Source organism: Musa acuminata, chromosome BXJ2-9 (genome assembly GCF_036884655.1).
Source record: "Musa acuminata AAA Group cultivar baxijiao chromosome BXJ2-9, Cavendish_Baxijiao_AAA, whole genome shotgun sequence".
In the NCBI taxonomy this organism is placed as follows: Eukaryota; Viridiplantae; Streptophyta; class Magnoliopsida; order Zingiberales; family Musaceae; genus Musa; species Musa acuminata.
The window spans coordinates 43,099,768-43,124,508 of NC_088346.1; the positions used below are offsets into that span (position 1 = coordinate 43,099,768).

The 24,741-nt window shown below is 39.6% G+C and overlaps 2 protein-coding genes and 1 long non-coding RNA gene across 7 annotated transcripts; 2 read left to right on the forward strand and 1 right to left on the reverse strand.

Annotated features, from left to right (window-relative positions):
- Positions 1–623: 623 nt before the first annotated feature.
- On the reverse strand, positions 624–4,736 carry LOC103998675 (ADP-ribosylation factor GTPase-activating protein AGD12-like). Of its 4 annotated transcripts, none has more exons than XM_009420214.3 (9): positions 4,646–4,736; positions 3,622–3,684; positions 2,919–3,003; positions 2,579–2,654; positions 2,048–2,211; positions 1,831–1,960; positions 1,630–1,752; positions 1,438–1,533; positions 624–1,060 (listed from the first exon to the last, which is right to left on the reverse strand). In XM_009420214.3, exons 2-9 carry the CDS (start codon positions 3,626–3,628, stop codon positions 779–781), a joined length of 963 nt encoding a protein of 320 aa, XP_009418489.1. In that variant the 5' UTR covers positions 3,629–3,684; positions 4,646–4,736; the 3' UTR covers positions 624–778. The 4 variants fall into 4 exon arrangements, with proteins under 4 accessions (XP_009418489.1, XP_018686988.1, XP_018686990.1 ...); XM_018831443.2 differs by having other exon boundaries at positions 2,919–3,006; positions 4,646–4,729; XM_018831445.2 differs by lacking the exon at positions 4,646–4,736 and adding an exon at positions 3,775–4,639.
- Positions 4,737–4,981: 245 nt separating this feature from the next.
- LOC108951229 (uncharacterized) lies at positions 4,982–16,733 on the forward strand. Its single transcript, XR_001975539.2, has 3 exons — positions 4,982–5,156; positions 15,171–15,362; positions 16,301–16,733. It is a non-coding gene; the product is annotated as an uncharacterized LOC108951229 (long non-coding RNA).
- Positions 16,734–18,672: 1,939 nt separating this feature from the next.
- LOC135623487 (E3 ubiquitin-protein ligase WAV3-like) lies at positions 18,673–23,365 on the forward strand. 2 transcript variants are annotated; one of them, XM_065126512.1, is made up of 5 exons: positions 18,719–18,858; positions 19,034–19,115; positions 19,550–19,633; positions 21,658–22,045; positions 22,120–23,365. In XM_065126512.1, the coding sequence occupies exons 4-5, from the start codon at positions 21,748–21,750 to the stop codon at positions 22,992–22,994; spliced, it is 1,173 nt and encodes a 390-aa protein (XP_064982584.1). In that variant the 5' UTR covers positions 18,719–18,858; positions 19,034–19,115; positions 19,550–19,633; positions 21,658–21,747; the 3' UTR covers positions 22,995–23,365. The 2 variants fall into 2 exon arrangements, with proteins under 2 accessions (XP_064982583.1, XP_064982584.1); XM_065126511.1 differs by lacking the exon at positions 19,034–19,115 and having other exon boundaries at positions 18,673–18,858.
- Positions 23,366–24,741: the final 1,376 nt, after the last annotated feature.

Sequence of the window (24,741 nt, forward strand, 5' to 3'; positions counted from 1 at the left end):
TTATTAATTTGATAAATCTAAAATCTAGTAACTCATTCAAGTTAATTGTAATAGACTAAACAAACAAATTTATATGAGACTAAAACATTGACACAATACTATTATAAAATGTGTCATGTTCGATTCATGAAAATAATTTATGTTTACAGAAATTAAAAAAAAATGCATTCAGTGTACGAATATCCCATCAATATAGAGTTTAGGGAAGCTAAATGGATACAGCCTTATTCCTTAAAACAGGGAGACATTGGTCTCTGACTCATACCCAATATCCTTATTTAGAAATACATACTCTAATTCTTCCTAGATTTCACTTTATTATAATTCTCATCCCCTAAGCCTTTTATCATGATATGAAGCCAATTATAAATGAAAAGACCCAAAATTTTGGGTTCACCATGCTGGTGGCTGAGTTGTGTGTGCACTGCACCATTTGCTCATCAGTTTCTTTTCTTTCAACTGTTGGATACATGGAGCAGAAGGAAGAATATGGAACACTATTTGTTACTCAAAGATTTATATGAAGACATAAAACTCATGTATAGATCCGATAAGCTCATTTATGATGGCCCATGTAATCGTAGACAAAGTTCTGGGACAATCCAAACCCAGAATGCAGGGAGTTCTTCAGAAGATAGATAAACAGACATATGATCATTAAATCAGAAGAAACAATCCCTGCATATGCAGTTCAATGTGCATGGACAACAAGATCAACAAATTTGCAGCGCGGATAAGGGCTGCTTTACAGGAAGCCGGTCATGAAAACACCAGTGATTTACTGGATCAAGGGAATCCATCTCAATTCTAGGTCAAGCTCTCCACATTCTACATTTTGTAGCTTTAGTGACACCTCTTGTTTGACCTTTCCATCAACAACATTGATGACGCTATCTCTGATGAGGGCATTGTCATTTGACAGCAGCCACTTCCCAATTTGCATGTCGGAAAGCAAGTCGGGGTCGCCAAATGCTGTAGCAGATGTGATCATCGGTTGGAGATCCACCTCAGCTTCACCCATTATGTCATCGGAAGAGATAAGGTCGTGATCATATACTTGCTGCTTGTGGAACAAAAGTTGAAAATGTCATTTGGGTTTTAAAAGAATTGACATAACATAATTTAATAAAAGGGCCCGAAATCATCCATATTCTTGATTTTTCTGAAGACTACTCGATCTGGATTTTGTTCTGGGAACTCAAAAATGTATATTCCATGGTGTAAGTTTATTGAGTGACTATGAGCATAAGACTATCTTAGTCTAGCAGTGGATCATATGTTGAAACATGTGAGTATGAAGTTGTGAAACGAAAGCAATATTTCTTAAACTCCAGTTATAACCATCTATTACTGAGTAATTCTTGGTTTGAAAAGATGGAGCACAGTCTATGTGACACGACATGTAACTGAAGCAGAAACAATTGGTCCATAACTCACCACTTTCAGGGCTCCATAGTTTTGAGGAACTGATAACTTAAGCTCCTCATTCCAAACTGGATTCAGGTTGCTCTTAATAACAGCTGTCTGAGCCTTCTGCAGAAATCCATCATATAGTAAAACAAATTACACTCTTATGAAGAAACATAGCATTTACAAAGGCAAAAATTCATGCTGAAAGAGAAAACTCACCTGCTGTCCAAGAATTAAAACAACATAGGGATCACTAGTTAGCATATCTCTAACTGCTAAATTAGTTCCTCTTATCACTTTAACGTTCAGTATGCCAATGAATTCTACCATCCCTGCCTGAGACTAATCCAAGACCATGTTGTCAGAGTAATTTAGACAAAAGTATTATCATTTGTTTTTTCTTTTATGTAGCATTCTTACAATACTCGTTGAACTTTCTGAAGGAGAAATACTGTCAGTATCCTTTCCAGAATCACAGGACGTGAAAGACCCTTTTGAAGAAACAATACGTAGGCTTGGTTTCAAAAATTCTTGCAACTGATACTTCGACCTGTAACTCATAACAAGGGGCTTTTCATGAAGAACCATTCACTTATGTGAGAGAAACCTCAAACAATGACATCATAATATCAAATACCTAATGAATTTTGTTCTTTCCTGATGACTGGAGTCCGGTTTAGGCTTGGAAAATCCCTTAGGAAGAAAAGCCTCATATATTGCATTGGCATAAGAGTTTCCACCAACCTCTATCATAGAGTTGATTTCCTCGTCAGACCATTCATCTAATGTCACTGACAGAACCTAAACAACAATCATGACAGAATGGAAGAATTATCAATGGAACTCTAAGAAACAAAAAGCAAATAGCATTCATCTTGACGAAATAGTTAAGATGCACTGCTATTTTGGAGCACTTTTAATTGTCTGATTGGAAAAGAGCAAAATCAAATGACATATTTGAAGTTGTACATACTACGATTTGGTTTAACTCGTAAGTTTATAGATTAAATGAATGGAATTTCACCAATAAAAAGACCATCATGCAAGACTTAGATGCGTCATTTTTGAAAGCTCAATTATCTTGCCAGTTCTCCTTAAGACTTTTAAAATTTTATGCATGGAATTTGAAGGCCTAACTATCAGTAAAGTATGTATGTTTAAGCACTACCTTTGAAATATGAGTGCCAAGGCTTCTGTGCACACCACTACATTTTAAGCATATAAATACCCCGATATTGGCTGACCTGCAAAGACAAGGAAAGGGCCATTAAAAACTGTATCTCCTCATGTGCACAGCACAATAATATGTCTATGAAGCTGAAAAGCGAACAAGCAAATATGGGCTTTAAATTTTTTTTTTTTAATTCTTTCCTTATGAGATATACTGAAAATTTTGAAGTTCTGAAACCCATAAACCAACAAAAGCTAATTTAGGAAAAAAAAAATATGGATCTAAAGTAAATGTGCTGGCTTGATGTGTGTAATTTGTACAATATATAAGAACTTACGCCCACTTCGGATCTGTGGCACCACAATCAGCACAGTTGCGGTTGTCACTTTTAAGCAACAAATCCTTCAATTTTCTTATATTACCTGCTAGTAGGGCAAGGAAATTTAAATTAGTCCTTCCATGTACCATACAACCAACTAAAGACTAGAGCATACTGTTAAAATAAAATATCTCAAAAATTGAAGTATAAAGTCATTTGGCTCATGGCGAAAGCCTGTATGCATAATTCAATATATTTAGATATATAAAATTGTCATAAGTAGTATGCTTATTCATGCAAATAAATATTTCTCATTCAATTCAAGCTTCAAAATGCTTATGCTTTTGTACGTAGTATTTCTGCATATATTTGAGCAATGATGTCCAGACAAAGTTAGAAATAACAAAGACACTGACATCCATTTGAAAACATAGTAAATTTGGTGCCTAATTAAGCAAACTGATACAGGATAACAGATATGGCAAAATTATTCAAACGTATTTAGAGAGAAGTTGACAAGATGTATTGTGGCCATATGATGGCTAACTGTCCTCCCAAACATCACATAACAACAATTCAGCTTAATTTACTATCTGGTTTGGAACCAAAATGTGCCTTTAGACAAAGCAAAACGTTGCCTATACAGCATATGTCCATGACAAAATGATGATTACACAATCAGAAATTCTCTGAAAAAAATTAATGATGAAAAAGAACTCACTGGTCATATTTGTGTCCACAAATCTTGATCAATGAAGTTGTCTTGACATACGTTCCCAAGTCACTGGGAAAGAGTGATTTAGATAAATAGGAAACACAAGTCAATTTTAATAATACTACATAATCACGAATGTAATCTTAAGGAATTAACTACCTGAACCACAATGATGGATGGAAATCAAAGCATAATTACGTACTGTTAGAACATTTACTTTCCAGGAATCTGGGGTAACCAAAGTGGCAGTAGATGGAACCTTTCTCAACAGATACATCTCTGTAGTCTTTGTAAAGTAATTATAAGAAAGTTCAAAGAGTTTATGCTAATTGCAAGCAAACTGAAGTAAAATGGTTGGTTTTTAACATGCATCAAGCTGTAGCAAACAACCAGAGCTAAATGGAAGATAACCTGTTCTGTAACAAGAGAGTTGATCAGCCTATATATAAGCATAATAAACAATCCTAATTCCTTAATCATTCTTAAGCAATCTAACATTACACCGTTATAGGCCTCGCAATTTTCGTATAAATGGTAAGTAATTGGAATATCCTTATTGCATGTTACAAGCCAAAAGAATTTATTACAGAAATTGGAGAAAACTGACAAAAGATTATACAGACCGAAGCAAGAACAAGACGAGGATTTATGAGGGACAAGAACCATCAAAAGCCCAAACGACCAACATTCACAATATATGGGAAAACATAGATCTCCGTAGCTAAATAAAATGCTTTTCTTGTTCAAGCTACAACCAAAAATAAAGGGGCGAATGCCGTCGAAATTAGAAATGAAGCAACGAGGCAAAAATCAGAACTCCAAAAGCGAATAATTTTGTTAAGAACAACGCATCACGGATGCAATCCAACCGAAAGATTCATTCTTTGTGAAACAACGACGGAACTCAGCTCCAAGAATCGATCGAGAGACCAACGGGGAAAATGAAAGCATCGGAATCCATTCGAATCGGAAAAGAATGAACCAAGTGCCACCGAGGAATCGGAGGCGACAAAAGATCTTTGTCTCTCACCAGAGAATTCGAAGACGAACTGAACCAACGCGAGCTCCGAAAAAGCTGATGAGATTTTCGGAAACTCTCCGTGTATTAATTCTTGCGCCGTGGGAAAAGAACAAAAAAGTTTCTCCACCCTTGCTACTCGTCATAATTCCACCCACCTCTCCATTGGAAACAATACCCTCGGTGGGTCCCACGAATATCCAGAAACTACCTCCAGTTATAAGACGGGTAGATGTTCGTGTAAGCGAGAAAGAAATCGGACTCTTTTACAAATAATTCCTTAGTAATTTTTTATTTTTATTTTCTTTTCGTGGGAAGAGAATTACCTATTAATGGATTTGTAATTTTGGAAGTAACCTACGGAGCAGTTTTATTTGCCCTCAAGTCTCGGAGCATTATACCGAAAGATGATCGCCTATAAATGCCCGACGAGGTGTTCGTTACACCCGGAGCTGGAAATGGAGTCTCAGATCCCGCCATTTCTTGGAGGGAAACGAAGGAGCAGGAGCCGTCGATTCCATCGGTAATTCCTCCATCCATTTCGTGTTGTGAATTCGAAACAGCTTCAACTCATCAAACCCTCTTTCTGATCGTCTTCGATGCAGAGTAGCATCGGGTCTATGTTAGGGTTGATGACTTGATGTGGTAGATTGTCGTATTGGTCGATTTCTATGAACTATTTGCTTATGATCTTGTTAAAGATGCGGTGATAACGATGTAGAAATCATTGTAATCATCGTTTTTGGTCTTTCTTGTTTTGTTTCTGCTCCTTGGAGATTTTGGTCAAGTGTTATACATTCAGTGGCTGATATATTTAGTGAGATGATATGGAAAATATAGATAGCAATTCAGGGTCTAATTGCTTTGATGAGACCGATATCCATGATGTCCGAATCTGTGAAGATATCTGAATTTCTATAGAGATTAAAGTAGGATCACTTATTAGTACTTTTGGGGGCAGTAACTCATATCGATAATGCACTTTTTAGTCGTCTGACCAACATGTAGGGCTTGGTTCTCATTTTTATGCCGAGTAATCATCTTGGAGAGACAGCCTAACAAGATCCTCTGATGCCTAAATTAGGTTACTAGTTTGAAAAATACAGAACAATAAATGAAAAGTAAAGGCAAATCAAATAAGGTCATTCGGAGAGAAAAAAATGATTTAATACGTTCCCTGGACGACCCATTTATATATCTTGCACAATCATAGGACAGATCTAATGGGCTGATAATGATAATTACCATCCAAGCGAAGTTAGCCCGTGTAATAAGTTGACTGGACCAACATTAATGATTGAGATGGATAGGAGAGTGGCCCATTAATGTTGTTGTTAATTCTGCTTTGTGACACTTCAAATTTTTATCAATGCCATTACATTTAATTGTTCAAGTCAGTCTTAATTTCAACCATTTCTCACTTTTCTTTTGTTTCCTAGAGCACATCCTTATTGACGTCATCTCTCTCATTCACTTCTCATGTGCTGTATATTAATTAAAAAGGTCTTCTCTATTGTTTGTTAAACCTATGTTTAAACTTGTGAAACAAGGATTCCTAATTCTCTTGAGATAAAACTTTAAATTGTATTTCCAGTAATCTCATTGCTGGGTTTGCATTGCCAGTCTCTAATCTCTTACTTGCAATTGGGTAATGATCTTAACACAAAAGAAGAAGAAATGGCTTTTGCATATGCATACACAAACTCTTTTTAGCTTAAGCTTCTGTTGGCACATTTTTTAAATGATATTTAAGAGTCTCATTCATCAGAAACTTCTCCTTGCCATTTTTTAATTTAAGATTGTAGTCCTTGAAGTCTTCAGTTGTAATATGTCGGATGATTGTTTTATCTGAACAGGTAGCAGGAAACTTTTAGTAATGGTGCACTGCCCACTTTGAAATCTCCTAGTAACCTGGTGGCCACCCACTACCTTTTTCCTAAAAAAAAAATAAAAATTAGAGCTTTGAATTGATGAGTATAAAAAGTTTGGAATCTAGTTGAGGACCTTATTGGATGTTTGCTGTTTTGCCAATGTTCTCTCCTTACAAACATTGGGATGATTAAGGAACACATCTTACTTAATTTGCTTATGTCAATTAATCAGTTCTCTTTAAAATACATTTCATAATGGCTGAGTCCTAGTAATTTTTGCAGAAAATGGTAATGATGGTCCTCAGCTTGATGTTTGATGAAAATACTTCCATGATGCCCTAGTGAACATTAGGCTAAATATTGCAAATTGCTCAGCAGTGTGGGATAATAAAATAACCTCTAGACTTTGGTTTGTAGGATAATAATATATCAGCATGATATGATTCAAGAAAGGGCAATATAAGAGCATAAGTTTTTCAAATGTTCAAATAATTGACAAATTCAAAAATATGAGACCAGATACATATGAAATAATTTTATTAGTTTCATCTGGATATTCATGAGTTGTACTTGTAAGACACGAGGGATATAATCAACTATGACACTGACTAGAAATATTCTCCTCATGGTAGAATTTGTCACCTTGAAGTTGAAGTAAGCAGGTTTTGTATGATGAAAATAGTTGTCAGATTTGAGGTTTTGTTGCTCAAAATGGCATAGCTAAATCAACCAAAAACTATATTGTGAAAGCAATTATAATTGGCTATAAGATGATTTTTCATCAAAGTGTCCTGACATGGAAGCAGGCAAACATATCATGGAGGAATTAGTTGTAACTAGTGTTCCAGAAATTGGTAAACTCATGAGATACGTTAGGTATCCTTTTAAAGATAGAAATCATCATTTCTTCAGTACGTAGTATAGATAGTACTTCTTGGTAACTTTCTCCCGGTTTAATTCTAGTGCATCTGTCTATATGATAGACGTACTCCAAAATAGACATTGTCAACACAATCCCTATCATACCAAACAAATATAAGAGATTCCTAGGTTCCATCATTGGTTTCTTCTTCCATTAGTGTCATTATTCGATTCAAGAGTAAACTATGATCCCAGATGGTCTTTTGGCCTTGTGAACTTTCTTGATTAAAGTGATGTATCTCAATGTGCCTCTTGTTCAGAATCAGGTGTTATCTTTTAGCTTGGACAATTCCATTTTACCACTACAACCTATTGTGAGGCTTTTGTATGAAAACAACATCATTCACACCAATTCTGCGGGTGTATTTGTTTTGTAACCTGAAGGGGATATTATCAATCATTCACCATCCAACATGTGTCCTCCACGTGACATCTAGGTTAAAAGAAAGAAATAAGCTATCTCTCGTCGGACTACCCACGTGGACAAGGTCAGGCAATTGCAAGCTTTCTTACCCTTTTCACCCAAGTAGAGAAAAGACCAAGGAAATATTATTATAGGTAGTTGAGGGTTGCCTCCTCGTAGAATATTTCATAGAACAGTCTACCTCTTTATGACTAGGAATGCTTAAAGCTCATTTTAGTATAGTGAAAAAGGAGATCACTTTTGACCACTCATGACCACACACACGTACCTTAAGTTACTAACTTGTGCCTCGAAGGATCAAATCGGGAAACCTCTCCCGACCTCAGTTTTTATGTAAGTGATATGTCAGGATCTCAACGTTTCTACCTCAAAGACACCTTAGATAACCTTGTGCACATGGGCCTGAATTACGTTAGGCTGATTAGGACGTCAATGCTATCTTTCTGTAATACTTTTGGTGCTTGGAGGGCTCGATGTCACAGCAACACCCACCTGCTTATCCCCTCAACAAACGCTTAAGAAAAGAGGCTTTGCCCCTAACACATAGTACTTTCACCCAAGAGGGAGAACAGCCACCCTTTCTACCTATTGGTGCATCCACCTCGACACAAACACTTAGGAACCGACCTGCCTTCAAGAAGAGGATCAAGGACCAACTCGCCTTGAAGAGGATAACCGAGACTAAGAAGAAAAAGAAGCTCATAAGGGAGACCATAGAGGCTCAAATGAGAGAATGAGCCTCACCCCCATTGTTAAGGAGGATTTATAAGGAGGGATCAACCTCTCTCCTCTCATATTAAAGATATATATCCCTTCGGATCGAATCTAAAAATATATTAATTAATAATTAATGAAGGGGCATCTCGAAAAGTGCTAAAGTGATTAATGCTCGGAGATCACCTTGGAAAGTGCAAGAAAATTCACCATGGTAAGAGGCACAAGGCTAAATGTGCGTGAGTCAAGAAAACCCAACCTATATAAAAAAAAATCCTCCATGACCAAAGATACAAGACAAAATATACCTAAGATGCAAGAGTTAGGAAAACCTAAATTGCATAAGAAAAAACCCGCTATGATAGGAGGCACAAGGCAAAATGTGCCCAAGGTATGTGATTTGGGAAAAACTAACCCACGTAAGAAAAAAGGCAAAATGTGTCCAAGACACATGAGTTGGGAAAACCCAACCCACATGAGAAAAACCCATCACAGTAGGAGGCATAAGACAAAATGTATCTGAGGCATGTGAGTTAGGAAAACCCGACCCGCATGAGAAAAACCTACCATAGCGGGAGGCACAAGGCAAAATGTGCATAAGGCGCGTGAGTTAGAAAAATTGGATCGGTGTGAGAAAAATCTATCATGATGAGAGATACAAAGCAAAATATACCCGAGACACATGAGTCGAGAAAACTCGATCCGCGTGAGAGGAAACCTGATATGACGAGAGGCACAAGGTAAAGTGTTCACCCAACACTCGGAGGTTTATCGATTTAAGGAGCAAGTCAAGCATAGGTCGGGCGTCCTTGACCCCCATCGATGTTCACCCAACACGCAAAGATTGGAACTAGAAGGTCGTCAATTTAAGGCGCTGGTCAAGCATCCCTAACCCCCATGGGTGTTCGCCCGATAAGTTGAGGTCAGGCGTCCCCAACCCTCGTCAATGCTCGCCCGATGTGTGGAGATCGGGCATCCCCAACCCTTGGAGATCGGTGCTCGGAGGTCATCAATTCAAGGCGTAGGTTGGATGTATAGAGGTTAGGCAACCTCGACTCCCACTAGTGATTTGCCCGACGTGTAAATGTCAGGCGTCTCCGACCCCTATCGACATGTTGTCACGGACAAAGTTTTAAACAAGATGTTTGATGTAATACTTATGTATGTCCGTGTCTTTCTTTTTGTTCATGCTTTGCACAACATGTAGAGGAACGGTCGATGGCTTAACAACCTCATTTTAGTTCGGTTTGGTGGTCTTTTTAGGCTTGTAAATAAATATTGTGTCATGTGGACACTTGTGAGAGATATTCGGTTTATAGTGGACCATTTTAACCCTTTGTTGTGCAACTGTTCAGAGCTTGTAAAGTCTGTTTGTAATTTGTATTGTCTATGAGGTGTTTTCGGAAATGTTTGCTTGTGGATCCCGAGTGAGGTGCTTTCTTTAACCCGTTTTCTCTTTCGTAGGTCCTAAGGGACCATGGGAGGTTTCGGGGAGACTGACCTTTGCGGACGGACACGCATGGGTGCCGCACGACTTAGGTAAAACCAGCTAAGTCCGTGACAGATGGTATCAGAGTGGGATAAGCACTCATTAAAACACTTGACATGCAAATGTGGGGGACCTAGCGGGGCTGAATTGAGGGTAGTCAGCACACGCGTCACCGTTTGGGGGAAAACGGGTATGGAAATATAGGGAAAAGGAGTCGCTCAGAGGAGCAGGCATTTGAGATTGACATTCAGAGGAATGGCCAACCCTTCGCACAACAGGTGCCACGAGAATAAGCAAGCTTGGAAGAATGTGGAGTGCACAAAGGTTAGGATGGCTGAGTTCAAGCTACGGCTCGACGTTGAGAACTATATTTGATGGTGTTCAAGGAAAGCGAGGCACTTGGTAAAGGATGAGACCATGCAAGGTGGAATGAGTTGCTCAGCGACCGAAAGAGTTGTGTAAAGCTCACAGAGGTGAGGGGAATTGCTAACTCGAAGAATTTGGTACTCATGCATGGGCTTGTATGTGGACAATGGATTGTTCGCGGCCATCCTAAGGTGACCGAAACTCAGCGCCATGGAGCATTGAAACTTTCTCTTCGGCATGTGAAGGATACGTCCGTATGAGGCTGAAGTGTGCAGCGAGTTCAGCATATTGCTAGGCCTTAAGTAGTGCAGCGAGGGCTGTATTGATGTAGAGTTGCAATCTAGCAAGTGCGTTTGCAGGAGGCAGAATAATGCACAATTTATTTAGCAAATCGGAGTAATCCAAGGGGATAGTAGTCTCCAAAACTTTCAGAGAGAAAGAAGCATAGAGAGATGTTGCTCCAACGGGATAGTTATCCAGGAGGGATAGATCCCGGTTCTCCAGAGGGAGAATCATGTGTAACAGACTGCACATATTGAGGAGGAGTACCTCAAAAACAACAACTCCATGAAGCTCAATGGACCAAGCGAGCGGCGAGGAGTCATCGCATGATCTCGCTTGAGAGAATGCATTAGTAGATGCATTACGAGATCAAGCGGGGGAGCGACCCAAAACAACACAAATAAAGACACACTTGGAGTTGATATGGAGATCAAACTCAAGGGAGGGCTGACCCGTGGAATGGTGGGCGCGAGGGCCACCATCAACTCAATGTAAAATGAGGAGCGGAGCAACTTAGGTGTAACTTGACGAAGTACCCAAGTTACATGAAGGGAGCCAGCATAGAAGATGGAACATGGAACGGAGGCACAGTGCTTTCTTTGGACAAAGGTCAAGGACATGAACTCTTGCAAAGGCAAGAGCATGATCATGTTGTTCCATGGTCCTTCATTATGACGGAGCAGACTCATCTTGCATGGTGCCAAAGACGAAGGGAGCTTCTGGGCACATGCACCTTATCTCGGAGAAGCATTTGATAGAGGAATAAGGTGACTCAACTTGCGGAGGCGAAGTTGGGTTCAGAAGGCCTTGGCACAGGACAAGAGAACGCGGAGGCGGGCACTCTTGAAGAATATGCCACATTGTTGCCATTCAAGTTGCCATGAAGGAAGCGATACGCAGCGGAGATTGTGTTGGTAGGGGCAGAGGCCCAGGATCCAGACAATGGTGCATCATTTTCAACGAAGTCAGTGGACTTCGGGAGCTACTAGGGGACGGACTGTCCTAGAGCGGTGCTTCATTTAGGTGTGACCCAAGAGCGAGTGGATGAAGGTCGATTGCCAAAAGAGCAAACAAAATCGAAGGTGAAAGAGACCCTGTGATGTATTGGCAAAGGCCACACATGGAGGGATCACAATTCGAGTTCATCCCATAAGGATCGGAATGCAAAAGAGATGTCACCAGGAGGTGACATGGTGCAACGGATCGTGGTGGAACAATTCGTGGCAATGCAATACACACGATATTGTCCCGTGAGGGACTATATCATACAGAGGTATGATCGGGAGCTACTAGAAGATCCACTTCGGTGAACAACACGATGACAAGAAGGGCTATGGATTCAAGGAGTGAAGGCCATTGTACCGTAGAGGCGGGTCTTCCGTGCGTGCATCGAAATTTACATTGGATAAAAGCCTTGGTCACCAGCATATGAGGGCTGTGTTCCACCAAGGGAAAAGTTCGAATGCAAGTACCAATGAGTCCCATGGGAGGGACTTGATCATGCAGATGTATGATCGAAGTAGCTGGAGAGTTGGACTATTCTAGAGCCCATATTCGCTTAAGGGAACCCGGCAAGTCAGAGGACAAGGTCGAGTAAGCGAACGTTGCTATTAAAGAAGCTAAGGAGAATAGAATCGGTGCAAACCCTACAACGTGATGGCAAAGGCCATGCATGAGAGTTGCAGTCTGTCTTTCCATCGACCAAAAGGAGCTGCTTGGAGAACACAGAGGTGTTGAAGCAGGGGGTTGAAAGGGGCGAGGAAGCGACGACGAGTCCAGAGGGACTTAGCTCTCCAAAATCAAGCATCAGTAAGAATGGAGGTGGACTCAGAGGAGTGCCACAGAGACATATCTACTAATCGTGAAGAAAAGGGATGTAGATATGAGGCGACGGATAGTAGGGCCATGGGCATGGTAACGCCATGGTACCGCAGAGGCGGGACTTCCGTGAAAGTCATTGATCCCTTGCTCTCATGGAGGGAGAGCGCTTGGTCATGAAAGGGGCCGAAGAGTTGGAGCATGCAAAGGCAAACTCCAAGTACAGAGACAAGGCTGAAGGGCAAAGGCCAAGGAACTTCGTAAGACCGGTGTCAACGAGCTTCTCATCAAGATAACCGAAAGTGAAGGACTTCAAGTCATGCAAGAGTGCACGACCAAGGAACGAAGCAAGCAGTATGCGGTGTTGTACCTTTTTTACTCAGTGGAGTAGGCAACAGGGTTGATAGAGAAGACGGTACAATCCTAGAGGTGACCAAATCTATTAGAGAATTACTCCAAGTTGGGGTGAAAACTTCCTGCATTCCAGAAGTTCGATGGCATTGAGAAGGTGAATCACAGTAGCTAACTCAATGCAAGGAGTGCAAACACTTCGAGTGCTTGAAGTGTGAGCAAAGAGCAGGCGAAAGCCAGTAACCAGCTTGATGCATGGAGTATAACTCTTGAGGAGGCGGACAAAGTCAAGTAATCATTGCCTTCTCAACTCTTAAGAGAATGGGCAAAACCGAGTACCACAATTCTTTTATCTATCCAGCAGAGGAGCTCTACACATGTTCAAAGACCCTTCGAAGATAATGGAAGACAATAGTTGTCAAATCATCACCAATCGTGATCAGTGCTACTAAGAGTAGATTATCCGCTTCATTTCCCAATAGAATGCCAATCGAAAGCGGAAGTGATGCGAATCTACCTGGAAGTGACAACTAAGTGAAAGAAGAGTCGATGGGCAAATTTTGTGGAGGAAGGACCCAAAACTTCATAAGTTTGCGAGGTGATGCTCGTTAAAGCTCCAAGAAGCATTCACCCAGTTCAAGCAGCATGAGGCATTTCAGAGAGTGGTGCATAGTAAAGATGGTCTTTTCCTTCATCTGGAGGATCCGTAGGAACCAATAGGGATCAACACAACTCAGCCAACCCCACACTAGAGTCAGAGTCATTGGCGAGTTGAAGCAGCATGGCGGATCAAAGGTTCGACTACTCAAAAACAGCAGCGAAGAGCAGTTGGGAGCCAAGAGGCACATTACAACTAGAGTAGAAGATTGAAGACTCATCAAAGGTGAGGAGTTACAGTGTCGACAAAGGCTTCGATGAGGACGTCGAAGGAATAAGTGGGGGAGAATGTCATAGACAAAGTTCTAAACAAAATGTTTGATGTAATACTGATGTATATCCGTGTCTTTCTGTTTGTTCATGCTTTGCACAGCATGTAGAGGAACGATCGAAGGCTTAACAGTCCCATTTTAGTTGGGTTTGGTGGCCTTCTTAGGATTGTAAATAAATATTGTGTCATGTGGACACTTGTGAGAGATATTCGATCTGTAGTGGACCATTTTGACCCTTTGTTATGCAACCGTTCAGAGTTTGCAAAGTCTGTTTGTAATTTGCATTGCCTGTGAGGTGTTTTCAGAAATGTTTGCTTGTGGATCCTGAGTGAGGCGCTTTCTCTAACCTGTTTTCTCTTTTGTAGGTCCTAAGAGACCATGAGAAGTTTCGGGGAGGTTGACCTATGCGAACGGATACGCAAGGGTGCTGCACGACTTAGGCAAAACCAGTTAAGTCCGTGACAATGTGTCCTCCGTATGTCATCCAGGTTGGAAGAAAGAGACAAAAGTTCCCCCTCATTGGACTGCCTACATGGACAAGGGTCCAAGGCAAGCGATTGCAAGATGTCTCACCCTTATCGTTCACATAGAAAAAAGGCTCAAGAGAGATTGTTAGTGCCTGGGGGCTCTACGTTTTCACTTCGAAGACACATTGGATAACCTTATGCATATGAGTTTGGATCATGTTGGGTTGACTAGGACATTAACGACATCTTCCCATAACATTACCTAAATATAGTTCTTCACTATCTATTGGCCGGAAGAGATTGCCTAGGTGATGCAGGCAACGCATGGAGTAGTTACATGAAGTCTCTTATGATGCTTAAGTTAAATAATGAAAAGGTTCTATAAAAGTGACTTAATATTTGTAAATACAACCCTATATAATTTTGCGATGAACTTCTGTTTCATATGCAACCAAGAAAGCAGGAATTGTGGATGTTGACAATACCTTTTAATAGAACTGCTCAAGTTTCTGGAGTGGACAACAAACTATTGGCGTGGCAAATGATGGCTGAACTTTCTAAAAAAACGCGTGAAGTAGCAGCAGTATCTCACAAATAGGTAAAGATTCAGTCTACTCTCTAGTGTTTGAAAGTTTCTGCAAATGACAGATATGGATCAGTGAGCAGCGTCCTTGTATAGTCTAGAGTTCTGTATCAGTCTGGATTTCCACTGTGACTTTGGTTATTATCGAAACATTTTTGAACATAGTTCAGTCGTCACTTCTTCACCGAGCTTGCTGTGCTTGTAAGGGTACCACCAATGTCTAAATCAGCAATCATTTGTTGTCTATATTCGAGGGTATGATGAAATAGATATAAAGGAAGCTAAAGCTAACAGCATCGCTTTGCTCTTTTTTTTGTTGCAGAATACGTGCTATCTTCCAGAAAGGGTATTCCAATTTCTCTGTTGCATCAAACGAAATGGATGGAGTGTTTTTGTGGGTACTTCTCTATATGACGATGTCCACCAAGATTTATGACGATGTCCACCAAGATTACTGCTGTGCTCGAAGGCTACATGCACTGTTGGTCGTGTGAAGATTTTTGCAGACGTTCAGGTACTACCTAAACACCACTTGGATCTTTAATCATGTTTCGGGGAACTACTATACTGAAAGCATGCAACTTCAGAATCCAATAGCCTTAAGTAAATACTAAATAGTGGGATGAGATCCCCGAATCACTCAGTCAAATGTCCCAGTATTAGATACATTTAGTGGCCACTCTGTAGAGGTGTCTTGCGGAAAAGATAGATGCACGTGTGTACATCCGGCTTTTTCTTTCCTTGCACGAATAGCAGCCTTATCATAATGAGGTTTCTTATAAAACGTGGATCCTTTAATTAATAATATTGTGAAGGAGCAAAGTTACATTCGGTTCTCACTGGAGTTAGTGGGTTTATACAGCGAGATCCTCAAGAGTGCGGTGGGGCTGTTCAAATTTAGAATAAAGAGGTGAAGCATTGTTGCTTTTGAGGTGGGTGTTTAACAGGTAGTGGTAGGAAGAGAACAGATTGAAAGAATCAGTTATATTTTGAGGCTGAAAATAACAATATTTAGTAGATTAGCTTGCTAATCATGTTTTCCAGTTAGAGATTGGAGTCTTAGAATCCTAGGTTAATGGCATGCATAATAATTTTTTTGGTGATCTATGCAAAGTTTTATGTCAAAGATTATCATAGTATAGTTTATTAGCCAACACCACCATCTTCTGTTTAAAAAAGATATTTCACTTACAAGTCACATACATATTTGCTTTTTTTATTTGTCGATGGATTCGTTTTAGTACTTACCAAACTCACTGAGATCATTATATGAGTAAGGCAGCAGATTATTAATATTGATGGTCACTAACACTCGCAATGATATTGGAACTCCACTTGAACACAAGTGAAATATGCCATAGATGTTTAATTTTTACTCTGAATGATGAGGAGTCTCATCAGCACTCCATCGTTTGCTTGCCCAATACGTGTCTCTTTTTTTATTTTCATTAGGTTCGTCAGGATGCCGTCTGCCCAGCAATCATTGAAGTATGGAGTCATTTTTCAAACCTAACAGCACAGCTTTTCACTTTCCGATGAGCATCTCGATGCAGGCGTTGCACTCTTGCTTTGACTGGCTGCTGTAGATGCCTTTCAACCTTGATCGTACCGGTAAAGCATTAAACACTCATTTCCTACCTTTTTAGTTATATGTTGGTATTTTATTCAAAGTTTATATGCGGGAATCGAGCAATCTAAGCTTAAACCATTGCTTAATTCGTGAAGAATAGAGTCCACAAGGATTTTTCTAGTGTTCAGACTGAACTATTAATTAAATGGGGGCACGATGCCCACCAAAACTCCAGGACTTCAATATATATGTATACTCGTGCCATGCTTTAAGTCAAAGCATCAGTATTCACATCCACTAGCAAGTAGATCACAGGGTCAGCTGCAGTATCTGTATCTTTACTCCAGGTACCTTGTTCCAGCGTTAAAAATTAGATTCATTTTGTCTACTGATTAGTTTGTTTTCCCTTGAATTTGATTCCTTGGCAATGGCAATTTTTCAGAATTCTCAAGTCTGCTTATAGCTGGTTGATTTTTGTCTACGGTACATTCTTGATACTGATTCTCCTGATTGCTTGTGTGATACAATACATATTTAATACAGTCTTTGAAATAATTCAAACGAAGAGGACTCATTATTTGCGTTCCTAATTTTTGGTAGGGTATAGGTATTTGTTTAGCCGTGCTTGTTCTCTCATGGTCCCAGTTCAGGATATACATACATATAGACGCATGCACTCATATATTAGAAAAAAAATGCACCAAGTGCTGATTAGAAATAAGCGCAGCGGCATTAGCAATGCAACATCGATCAATGTATGCATTATGAAGAGATTAGTGGGAGAGAAGTTGATGATAAAAAAGGAATCCATGAAAATAAATGTGTATTAAAAAGGTCCCATGCTGTACAACTGAGACTATAATACAAGACAATATAGAAACATATCATTTTAACTTTAGATAATAATACACCATGCATTCCCACATGTGTAACTTTTTCAGAAAGGTTAGCTTGCAGTCACAATATTTGCAGTGTAACAAGATATGCTACCACACAAATAATCTCTATCTTTCACTGGGAAACAATACCAGTAAAACTAATTTAAAGGTCTAGAGAGTGATGTAGATTGTGGATTTCTTTTTTATGTGGGACTCTGTAATCTATCTTTTCCCTCCTATTCTTTGGTTTTTAGCTTGTCTCTTCTCTTATGGCTCTCAATGTCTACCGTAGAACAGACAAAAAGCAGTGGGTGACCGGTTTCCTGGGATTACTGAGACTTCTTTTCCTTTTCAATTTCTTTTTGCCTGGAACGAAGATTAAATTATAACGAGTTTAAATCAATCAAAAGACAAGTTGCTCAAGCCGGCTTTTCTTTCCAGGCAGCCTAATACTGCCACAAACATATAGTTGAATGTCGATAGCTATTTAGCTCCCTAATGCACTATCCATCACCAATCATTCATGAGAGTGACAAGAGATTCGAGTATTAAATCATACGAGGTGGGCCTCGGAGGACCTTCATGGAAGCACCATAAGCCAGCTTTCTAGTTCGTAGGATAGCCATGATTGTACTTGGATGTAACTACAGACAATGTATTCTCGTGAGTTTTAAGATGCTTAAAGGTAACCAAAGGGGAGTATCAAACACTTCGTAATATTGGCATCCTGTTTCCTAAAAAAACAATAATAAAAACATGAGAGATGACATGTGTCAACAAATACGATCTTCCTTGAATGTTCTGTATAGAATCACACAATTAACGGAGTCTTGTGTCCTACCCACAGCTCATTAAAGGATGAATACCATCGTTGCCAAAACCATGTTTCCCATTCATTCAGTACACATTATTCGCATAACATAAGAAAGCAAATAACTCGTATACTTCCACTGAAACCTGAATTATGTGCATTTGGCAGTGCACAATTTAATTACTGAGACCAAAAAGTCCCTTGATACCCAAAAACTCTAGTTGCTGCCATCAGCATCGCGAGTAAAATTTAATTGGATGGCTATTCTGATCTCACAATCCCAGGGTGAATTTATCAGCATACCGTATCCACTTCACGGTCTGTCCTCTGCATATCTACGCTTCACATTCCACAGCTTCTGCTCCTTGCCAGTTCGATTTGGCAGACAGCCAGGGATGGAGTTTGACCTTTTTGCGACATGCAACCCATTCACTCGTTACCCTGGGTGGGTTTGGGTCATAACCAGCCAACCCAAAACTAATCCGCTCGCCCCACTCTTTACCACGGAGAAGAAACGGACAACAAAGTTGGTCTCCTTCGCTTCTGCCTTCTGCAAGCGGAAGTGGAGGCAACAGAATAAAGCAAGGAAGACAGTGGGGGGAGGCGGAAAGAAATAGCAAAAGAGGGGAGCTTTACTCTGCTTCGGTGGTGGTGGGTGGGAATGGGTGGCGGAGCATCGAGATGGAGGAGGGCGGCGAGGAAGATTGGTTTCCCTTGCGCTTCCTTCTCCAGTGAGACCCCAGCTAAAACTGTACGCTCCCTTTCTTTCCTCTATTCTCCTCCTCCATCTGGATTTCCCTAAAAGGAGCAGAAATTAGCCACCGTTTTTTTTTGCTCTTTTCAGTTTTCTTCCGATGTTATCCTCGAGAGGCGCTTTCTGCATTGTTCTCGTTAAAAAAGATCATTCTTTTGCATTTTTGTTTCAGAAAAATCGAATTTTTGGGTCGGAACCATGGTGCATTGACCTCATTGTCTTTCTTCTGCATTATTGTCGGGAAGAAATATTTGGTAAGGTGACTTTGCTCTTGTTTTAATTCCTTTTTCTCCTCAAAATGGGGCAATTTGTTCCAATTCCTTGCACGAAAGTCGTACTTTTTTTTCTTTGGATTTGACCTTGTCTTTTGCTACCTGCTCTAGAAAAACGAATCATTTTTATTGTGTGGATTTCTATCTTAATTTCTCCTGTTCTTGCATTTCTCGAAGCCCCCCGTTTCATTCTGAGCTCTGCAGAACTCCAACTTTTCTCCCATTTCTTGGTATTCTTCCTGGTTCCGTCACAATTTGGTCATAGTCTCTCATATTGTTTACTTGCATCATATTAATTCCTAGAAAATTCTGGGTTTTTCAAGTAATGCTGTCGTCAGGGAAGGATTTACTCTTAATTTTCCCCATTTCTATACGTACATCCGTTCTAATATTCCGGCATCGATTCCATAATTCAGATCTCTTTCTCCGGGATTAGCATAACGACGGAGAGCGCAGAGGGAAAACCGGAGGAAGCAGGGGCGAAAGGTGTCCCTGATAAGGTACTCCTCTTAACTTTTCTCTTTCTTCTGCAATCTCGCTTTGGCCCTCCCAAGATTCTTTATCAAACAAAATAGGCTGAAAACACAGATTGGATCTCAAACCTTTTCGAAATAAGCGTTGTTACTTCCCTTGATCCAACCACAATATCACTTGATAGAGGATTAGAGGTAATAAAAGCTTTAGATGTCTGTCATGCCGGTTACTCTTTTAAGTATAGTGAGAACAAGGACAGCCACCACCATCAATGTGTTGCCTGCATGCTTCTGACCATCTGACCACATGACATTGCCCTCACTGATGATGAACCCCAAACCATCATACTTTATGCTTCAGCTTTTGACAGAAGCTCTTTGGGAAAGCTCGTATAATATGTAAACGGGGGAAACAATGAATTAGCATCAGCAACCAAACAGCACCAGGGCACTCATTATTTTGGGCTCCTTCGGAAACCACCAGAATGAGGCCCCTGTCCTTGGAACCACCAACCTTTTCTGATACCTGAGTTGGTGGCGGGCCCCCCTGATACTTGTGGTTTCTTGCCAACTTCATGTATCATTATTGTGTATAGTGTGTGTATATATATGTGCTGTTGTATATATGTAGGTTTATGTCTGATATACATAAAAACTAGTGATGACATTTTGGATTTACCAGAAGCCAAGGGAGAAAAATCTAAAGCACCACATTATCTCAGCAAAACTCTTGAGGCATGGATAGCCTTCTCTTTTTTCTATCTTATGCTTGAATAGTTTGGGCACATAACCATCATATGTCAATGTTCATTGTTGTGACTGTATCATACATAGCTTAGTCCTTCATTGGTTATAAGGGTGTCATCTCTTAATCCAACATGATAGTCCAATATGAGCACCACCATGAAGTTAATTTGGTTAGGTCTACATGTGTTGGGGTCATAATTAATTTGACATGGTTTATCCGGTTAATAAATGTGTTAGATTAGGGTTTAAGGAATTGACACAATTGATCCAAATTAAGCAGATTAATAGTCTGGTTAAATATGTCATGTCATTAAATGGACCGCTTAAATTGTGTCATTATTGGGTTTATTGGTTGCACTGTGAAGTTTGTATTGTATAAGCAAGTCGAATCTTGCTTTGCATCCTTAGTATGATCTGAGTTGGCTTACTTGAACCTGTTACACGGATTGAGTTGGGTGCGATGATACTAAATGAGTTTGGTTTGGTTATGATTTTTTGGATATAATTATCAAATGTGTTGGATTTGAGTTGAAAGTTCTGTTCTAATACTAACATCTTGACCTGATATGAATATGACTCGACATGACCAAAAATAAATATAGTTTTTAGTCATATGTTGCGAAGCATTTGATTTTCACCGATCATGTTGATATACAAATACACGTCTTATGATACTAACTATATATTTCTTTCTAGAATTTACTTCAAATTATTCTTTTTATTTTTATCTGTATTTTTTTAATATCATAGTGGTTGAGCCAGTTCCAAGCAATATGAAGCTATAATAGCAGCTTCGATTTGTGATCATTGTTCAAAGAATATATTATTTACTTTTCCATGTTAACATTGCCAATCTATTATCTTTTCTGGGGTGACTCTACATACATACAAAACACAAGCAAAAGTGTACTAATTTGTTGGAGCCTACTTGGTGCTGAGGTATCATCTAAGTCACATATGGATGTGAGGTAAAGTCCCGCATGGGTCCTGCATGGACAGCTACCACTGCTATCTTGGCTTCAATTTCTAATCAACCATTACATGTATACATTTGGCATGTGTATGATGCATTGTTGTTTGGTTTACACTTCTGATATCATTTTAATGCAGCAAAGAGTTCCTAATAACTATAAGAGTTTTGAGACCATGCCAAATAAGTATAGCCTTTGACTGAAAGCACAGAGGGTAACTATAAATCCTAAGATGTTTCTTGAATTTGTCCCAGTTTCCAGATCTTATTTCAGCTTCATCTCTACTAGCCTGCTCAACTATAACTGAAGCTTTCTTTCTTACTATGATGGTAGAGACTATGTGCAATTTGCTTGGAGCCCCTTAGCTGTGGTGATGGCAGTACCAATTTTGCCAGCAACCAAAAGATCTTCACAGCACAATGCATGCATGCTTTTCACTTCATGTGCATTGCATCGAATGTCCGGCATGGCAGTGTTACATGCCCCATCTGCCGAGCACAATGGTCACAGCTCCCACGTGAGTTCACCACGCCCTCCATTAGCAACACTGACCCCATCCTCCGCATCCTTGATGACTCGATTGCCACTTCCCGCTTTAACCGCCGATCATTTCTCCGTGCCACCCGCTACAATGATGATGACCCTGTTGAGCCTGAAGCAGCAATTGAAGCCAGCCACCCTCGCCTTCACCTTGCCATCATTCCTGTTTCATCACCAACAGGTAATTGATTCCTGTCTCTTGTAAACACCTGTTGTCCTTGCACTATCAGTGATGACTGACTAGATCTTCTGTAGATGTGCTTCCACAACATAATACTTTGCCAAATGGGCGGAAGAGGGCCTACCTGTCTGTAAAACTCTCTCAGCAACAAGCAACTGATCTGATTCTTGTTGCAAGCCCAAATGGGCCTCATTTAAGGCTGCTCAAGCAATCCATGACACTTGTGGTCTTCTCGCTGCGTCCCATGGATCGGTTGGCCATCGTCACCTACTCCACCACCGCCACTCGTGCCTTCCCTCTAAGGCGGATGTCATCTCAAGGGAAGCGGGCAGCACTACAAGTTATCGATCGCATATTTTACCTAGGTGAAGCTGTACCTGCTGAAGGGCTCCGGAAAGGTCTCAAGATATTGGAGGACCGGACTCACCACAATCCACTTGCTTGCATCCTCCACCTTTCAGACAGCCCGACCCAAAGTTATGTCTGCAGAGACCTGCAGTTTCCCATCCCAATTCACAGGTTCCATATTGGTTTTGGATTTGGGATGTCAAGTGGGTTTGTAATGCATGAGTTTGAAGAGTTCTTAGCTAGATTGCTTGGGGGCATGATCAGAGAGACCCAAGTAAGAATAGGAGCAGAGGGTGGACGGGTATTGTTGGGGGAGCTGAGAGGAGGAGAAGAAAGGAGGATACCAGTGAACTCAATTGATGACTGTGGATACCTTGCTGTCAGCTATAGCTATGTTGAAGGAGGAGCAGAACAGAGGCTAAGCACTGGGGAAGTAGTGCTTGGGACCGAGATGAAGAATGACCAAAATGATCCTCAGGGTGAGATTGAAGCAATTGATCTCACTGTTAGAGGAAGGAGCAACCATGTCGAGAGGTGGGGTTACCTTGACCCCTTCATGGCTCGACGATGGGCGAAGCATCTGCATGGACACAAAGCATGACGACAATGAACTGTTCAAATAAATCTCAATTGTATGAATCTTGTGAATGCAATGAAGGCTTGGGTTCAGAATCCTGATGAGGTTCAGCTGTAAAGTTGAAAGACTTATCCTTTCAACTCAATGAGATCACCCGGGTTTCGCAATGATGGAGATCTCTAAATCAGCATCCTCATTTTTTTTCACATCATCATGTAAGCAGATACTTTCATATTTCTTGTATTCTTTCTTTCCTTTTCCAACATCATTTTTACTACCATGTGAGTGTGGATATGCCTGTATGATCTTGCTTATTAAGCAACATTGATTTCCCCCAGAGATTTTGTGTATCCTTTGGTATTGAAACTTTATGGCATTTTGTTCCCTTATTATAATATTTTGTGCAATATCATGATTCAACGTTGCAATGACTTTATATTTAAATGACCAATACGCAGAATCACATAATGTTTAGAGCACTGGAACTATGGCTACATCTATGCCTACATATCCTGACCATTTGTAAGAGCTCTCTAGTTGTATCCCTATCTATCTTTTTATCTAATAATGGCCACAAGGTATCAAAGAAGCATGAGCAATATATTCTCTGCTTATCTGAACCACTAAGACTGAACCTTAAAAATCGAATTGCCTGTAGCTGCAAGTCACTGATTTCTCATATTGACAAGACTGTAATTGCTTCTTCACTCTATGAGCAAATCAGTTTCTATAGATCATGCTTGTAGGTAATGTGATTGATAACACATCAACTAAATGTTGCTTCCAATCAACTCCTTCCACAGCTAGATACAGTTAAGGTCACAAGCTTTAAGCCATTGCAGGGACAAAATTCATGTGAGCAGATGAATTAAGCTAGAATGACACTGCTTATTGGATCATCTGAGCTCTTCTCTCTTAGAATGTAAAAAACTTGAGTCTTCGTAGTAAAATTATGAACTTGAAAATAATAAAAATTAATTAAAGTTGGGAACTTCAATGGGGATTCAGTCATCAGTTACAAATGAGCTAATTGCCTGTAGATATTGTTTGATTAAACTTTCTTAATGTTTTAATGTGAGTGAAACTAAATAAACCCTTCCGAAGTATGTCTTGATGATAACACAGTTTACTTTTTAGGATATTGCTAATTTGACCTCTAGTATAATCAATCCCAAGTAGAATTACGATTTACTTATAACTTGTCATTACCTAATCAAAAATTCCAATGTTAGAAAACCATGTGGTTTTCCTGGTCATATATCAGATTTATAAAAAGAAATTAACATTTCATTCCAAAAGATTTTTTCTTTGAATTTAAATATTTATCTTTATAATATTAAATAATTTAATTAAAAAAATCACATGAGTCATAAACGACGAAAAAAATCTCATCTAACTAGGCCTCAAATATATTACAAAGTAGTAAGTTATTTTAAAAATAAATATAGGATAAAAACACATTAGCAACTACTTAGAAACATCCGAAAAATCATAAAAATAATATTTAATATTCATAAAATATATATGAATACTAATGATTTAATATGAAAGGATAACATTTAAATTATTATGAAACTCATGTATAAAAAAATAATGATAATTCTTATATAGTAAAAAACAAAGTATTAGTCATATGCAACAAATCTCAAACATGGTAAAATAATAAAGACGTACATTACATCTTAATGGTGCACACTGTACCAACAGGAAATAGAGAGACATACTTTATGGGATAGATTCCTTCCCAATAACAAATAAAGAGAGAACTCAT

Coding starts and splice junctions, on each gene's coding strand:
- LOC103998675 (XM_018831443.2), bottom strand. Junction 1,961..2,047: donor GAAAGAACAAAATTCATTAG/GTATTTGATATT, acceptor TATGAGTTACAG/GTCGAAGTATCAGTTGCAAG. Junction 1,534..1,629: donor TTTTAATTCTTGGACAGCAG/GTGAGTTTTCTC, acceptor GGATTTCTGCAG/AAGGCTCAGACAGCTGTTAT.
- LOC135623487 (XM_065126511.1), top strand. CDS start 18,769: ATGGGTGGCGGAGCATCGAGATGGAGGAGGGCGGCGAGGAAGATTGGT. Junction 19,634..21,657: donor CGAAAGGTGTCCCTGATAAG/GTACTCCTCTTA, acceptor CTATGATGGTAG/AGACTATGTGCAATTTGCTT. Junction 22,046..22,119: donor TCCTGTTTCATCACCAACAG/GTAATTGATTCC, acceptor GATCTTCTGTAG/ATGTGCTTCCACAACATAAT.